This window comes from Vitis riparia, chromosome 19, assembly GCF_004353265.1.
Source record: "Vitis riparia cultivar Riparia Gloire de Montpellier isolate 1030 chromosome 19, EGFV_Vit.rip_1.0, whole genome shotgun sequence".
NCBI classification, from domain to species: domain Eukaryota; kingdom Viridiplantae; phylum Streptophyta; class Magnoliopsida; order Vitales; family Vitaceae; genus Vitis; species Vitis riparia.
In genome coordinates, this window is record NC_048449.1 from 3,031,302 (window position 1) to 3,036,494 (window position 5,193).

Sequence of the window (5,193 nt, forward strand, 5' to 3'; positions counted from 1 at the left end):
TTTTGAATTTTAAATTTATCCATATGGAAATTGAGGGAGAAAGATAATTTGTATAATATAATTTTTATTAGCAAACTCATTAAAAATTATGATGATAGTTTTATATTTTTAATATTTAGTTCAATTTGGATATAAAATAATTAAAATTAAATTATTTATTTTAAAATTTTGTGTTTGATAAGAATGTAATAAAAATATATTTATTCTAATAATGAAGATCACAATAGTCCAAGTTGTTATGCACCACCAAAAGAATTCTAAAAAGGAAAAATTCACCAACGGGAAAATCGTAATTTTGGAATTTGGATAGGTGTATACTAGTCTCTTTCTTTCCTTTCCCTGGTATGGAAGGTATAGGTCTATATATACTTGGAAGAACCAGTCAAATTCGGCAAAATCCATATTATAATTTTCTTTGATTTCTTAGAGAAACTGAGTTCCCCCAATGGCCGGCATACAGAGGAAGAAGAAGAGGGCAAGACGAAGACGTACAGGAGACGAGGTAAAGGGATTTAATTTCAATTATTAGAGTGTAATGTAGATGATTAACTCTTATTATTATTATTTTTCTGACGTCCATTCTCAATTCTGGCTACGTAGTACATATCCGATGACGGTGATTATGGGGAGGACCTGCTTAGCGAGTTGCCGGATGAAATTCTTATTTCAATACTATCTCGCCTAACCCTAAGGGAAGCTGCGGCTACCAGTGTTCTCTCACAGCGATGGAGGTACTTGTGGACATATACTTCACGTCTCAACTTCGATTCAGTAGTTAACAAAATTGTCAGACGGTCGCATTCCTTCGCCCTTTCGACTGCTGCAGGGCGGCGGCGGCGGCGGCGGCGCAAATATATTAAATGGGTTCACAAGGTCTTGGCAAAGTATAGAGGCGGCCGAAACTTAGATGAATTCAGGGTTTGTTTTGATTTGTCTAAGAGATCTCGTTCTGATATCGACAAATGGTTTGAGTTTGCAATGTCAAAGAATGTCAAAAACCTTGAGTTCGACTTCTTAAGGTGTTCTTCTCGGAATCAGGATCGGGATCGCTGGTTCGTCATGTTAAGTTATTTTCAGAATTTCTATAAATTCCCGCATCGAATTTTGGGAGTGAGGGAAGCACGGGATCCTAATTGTATGTTTGTTGGCTTTAAGTCCCTTAAAACTTTGTCATTGAAGTCCATAAATGTGAGCAGCGAAGCTGTTGAGTATTTCTTATCAAACTGCCCTCTTCTCGAACGGCTATCTGTGCATGGCAGCGAAAGTTTGGTTAATTTAAGGGTTGCTGGCCCATCCATCATGCTGAGGCACTTGGAGATAGTCAAGTGTTCCTCTATCCAAACCATTGAGATATGTGACACAAACCTCGTTTCCTTTACCTATTGGGGAGAAAGGGGGGGAGATCTGCTGCCAAACAATATGCATATTAAGAATTCACCTCTCCTCGTTGAGGTATTGGCTGGTGTTAGAAGATTAGGGTCTGCAAAGAATATGCTTTTGAGGCTTTCATCTTGTGTTCATCAGCTGCAGATTCTTCAATTGACAGTCGATCATTTTCATCCGGTTAGTTTATGTATATCTGATTTTCTTTCTTTTCTGTTTTTTTGAAATTATAAAGTGATCATATTGCTGGTTTTGATTCAGGAACGATCAAGAGCCTATTTGCTTCCAAAATTAAGAAACCTCAAGCAATTAAAATTAACTGTCTTTGTTGGGTGCCCTGATAATTGTCTCCTTGGATTTGTTGCAATGCTGAAGAAGTGTCCTCACTTAGAGAGTTTTGTGTTGCAGGTGGATGTTCTTCTGTGTGATTCAATCAAAATGTATATTCTTAGCTATAGTCCTTGCTTGTGTAAATGATTTTGACTCCCTGGCATTTTATTTTACAGTTAAAATGGCGAACTCAAATCATACCAGTCGCAAAAAGATATGCCAAGGCATTGATCCAATATTCCCATCAACACCTGAAACTGGTGAAAATTGTTGGTTTTAATGATTGTAGCAGTGCTTGTGAGCTAGTCATGCAGATTATTGAAAATGCTATTGCACTCGAGAAAATTATCATTGATACAAGCCAAGGACATAGGAGGAGGGGACCATGGTTGAAGAGACAACTAGCTGCAAGAACAAGAGCTGAGCAATTGAAATCACATGTACCTCCGAGCCTGGAATATATAGTACTTTAAATCTTAAGCAGGTGTATGGTTTTGGAATTCAATTTTTTTTAGTATCTACTTCTGATGTTTGGTATTAATATTAAGAATTTATGGTCTCAATTAATGCTTATTTGGTTTGCTTAATTGTGAATGAGAGAGCTGCACAAACTTAAAAATTCTCCTAACGCATTTTGGGGATCGAGGGATTCACGACTTCCATACTCCCAAAACCCTCTTGCGATAATAAGCCAGTTGCATATTCCCTAGATATCGTCATTGTTTCTTCTTTCAATTGCAATATGAAGACCATGTCTTATCTTATAGGTAAAAGTACATTTTGATACTAGCACATGCACTTGAGAGGAGTAGGAAAGAGTTCATCTAGAAGATTAAAAAATGTTGAAGATTTAAAGATTAAGGTGGTGTTTGTTTTTTTGGTTTTTTGCTGAAAGCAATTTGTTTTCAGAATTTAGGTTATTTGTTTTTATATTTTTTCATGACTTATTATAGACTTTTTATTAAATAGAAAAAGCTAAAATATGTAGCTTTTTTTAAATAGAAAAAATAACATATTGATTTTTCTTTACTTTTTAATATTTAATAGAAATAAAATACTACAAAAACAAACAATCTAATATTTAACACTATTAAGCATTAATGTTCTATTTAGAATTAAGTAAAAAAACAAACACCACCTAAGAATTAATAGTTGAAGAATTCATAAATTGAGTTTTGAGGCCCTTTAAAATCAAGTCTGAAAAATCCAAAACCGCTTATTCACACCCTTTGATTATCATTGTTCAATTCAAGTGAAGCCGATTCAAAGGCTAGATCATGCTGAAGGCCAAGTCATAATAAGACCCAAATCAAGTTAAAACCCAAGTCAATGTGACCAAAAGCCATGTGAAGGTCAAGAGTAGTCAAATTTCAAGTAACACCAAAGGCCAAACTCAAGCCAATACTCAAATCAAGTAAAAATTTAAGGTCAAACCAGTGTTTAAGTCAAGTCCATGCCCAAGCCATGTCAAGACCTAAGTCAATGCATGTCCAGTGCAAAGGCACACCTCTTCAATAATGCCTGGGTTTGTAATGATTCTTCCATACACCACTTTGATTGTTGTTCAAAATTGTTTGTCAATGGTGGATTAATCTGCTTAAGAGTTGCTCAATGACAAACAAATCCACAAAAAATGAACTTCACCGTAACTACTGATCATCATTTTAGGCAGAATCTATCAAACGGACCAAACCTCATCTTCCTCCTCTGTGCATCTTCTTCTTTTGGTTTATGAAAGTTCAAATACTGCTAAAATTTCAGTGAATGAACATTTACCGTAACTACTAATCATCATTTTAAGCAAAATATACCAAACGGACCAAACCTCATCTTTCTTCCTCTTCTATTCTTCCTTCTTTACATATTTTCTTTTATCAAAGTTCGAATACTGCTAAAATTTCGGCCATTTCCTCAGTCAGAATTTACAACCTTTGTTTTGGACGGGGGGGTTTAGGTTGAGCTTAACTGCATGCACATGAAAGTAAGTTTTAGGAACATGCTATGTATCGTAAGGTACCTATCAAGTCCAAATCTAGACCATTGGATATGTATGGTGAGATTTAGGCATTGAACAAGGGTGCAAGAAAATGAGACCAAAACATAAGGATATAAACAAATAAGATTAGGATATAAACAATAAAACTTAAAAAATTGTACATGACACTACTTGATTGATGATGTGTTTTTAATAAGTATTGAAAAAAATATCATTAGCTAGGTACCATAGATGAACCTTAAGTTTTAATATTCACTTCTTCCTTATATTTTTCAACGGTAGGACACGCCTTTTCATTAAAGTTCATTTTCAAAAGTAGTTTTCATAACATTAATTTTTCAAACACTTCTTTCATATCCTCATATATTTTTTTTTAAGAACAGAACTCCATTTTTTGAACTTGGAATGCTGTCAAAATGTTTTTTATATTTTCAAATATTTTTTTAAAATAACTTATACATGTAATGCTTTATTTTTAATCATTTTTTATATTTATACAATTATTTTTTAAAAAAAAAAACCTCAAAGAACAAGTAAAAACAATTAAATTATGTCATCTGCAAGGCAACTTGTTTTTAAAACAATTTTCAAAAACGTGTTTTGTAAATGATTGATCGTCATACATGTTTTCATATTTTTCAGTTCTTAAAAATAATTAAAACTTAGTTTTGAAAACAATTTTAAAACATAGTCCAATCCTATATATGTATATCCTAAAATTGGGAGTATATGTCGTATAATTTATGAGTAATATCATAAAATAATTATCTGAAGTGACTTTTGGATAAAAAAAGAAAGAGAAAAAAATGATTTTAGTATTTTAATTAAAGTGATTTTCAAATTTTTTGAAAATGGCATTAAAATTTTTTGTTAAACATTGGATTTGTACAAGAAGAACACTTTCAATAAAACCATTTTAATCACTCTCTCAATATAAACAAAAAATTGGAGATGGGTACTTTTAATCTAATTGAAAAAGAATGTTAAAAATATTTATATGCGATTTCAAATAATATTTGAACCAAAACTCTATAGTGCCCTCATGGACACACAGATTCATGAATTATTATTATTTGTCCTTTATGTCACATGTTTTATGTCCAAAGATTTATCAATATTGCGTGGGACCAAATGAATGATGTTCATACATTTGGGTCTTCTATGTCTTTTTGAAATACCCCATCCAAAAATAATTTCAATTTGGAAGCACATAATATGATATATGTGGGAGCAAATGATAGAGATTTGCTTCATTTTATCAAATAATTGAATTGAGGATAAGATATACATTAATGTAATCTCATCCTATTGAAGTGAAGGAGATTTTAGTATAATAATTTTGTGATTATTAATTTAGGAATATTAGATTTTTATCATGGACATTGGCTTAGCAAGGATTTTATTACCTATGGCAAGACGTAACAAAAAAGGCAAAAAGATAAACTCTTTGGTCCCTTAAAATTAAAAGAACAAACAATTGTCAC

The 5,193-nt window shown here is 32.6% G+C and overlaps 1 protein-coding gene across 1 annotated transcript; it reads left to right on the forward strand.

Moving 5' to 3' along the window:
* Positions 1–413: 413 nt before the first annotated feature.
* LOC117909642 (F-box/LRR-repeat protein At5g38396-like) lies at positions 414–2,193 on the forward strand. Its single transcript, XM_034823733.1, has 4 exons — positions 414–502; positions 601–1,563; positions 1,645–1,791; positions 1,890–2,193. The coding sequence occupies exons 1-4, from the start codon at positions 446–448 to the stop codon at positions 2,184–2,186; spliced, it is 1,464 nt and encodes a 487-aa protein (XP_034679624.1). The 5' UTR covers positions 414–445; the 3' UTR covers positions 2,187–2,193.
* Positions 2,194–5,193: the final 3,000 nt, after the last annotated feature.

Excerpts from the sequence above, each read along its gene's own strand:
- LOC117909642 (XM_034823733.1), top strand. The coding sequence starts at position 446 with ATGGCCGGCATACAGAGGAAGAAGAAGAGGGCAAGACGAAGACGTACA. Across the intron at positions 503-600 it reads GAAGACGTACAGGAGACGAG|TACATATCCGATGACGGTGA; the intron begins GTAAAGGGATTT and ends CTGGCTACGTAG. Across the intron at positions 1,792-1,889 it reads TAGAGAGTTTTGTGTTGCAG|TTAAAATGGCGAACTCAAAT; the intron begins GTGGATGTTCTT and ends TTTATTTTACAG.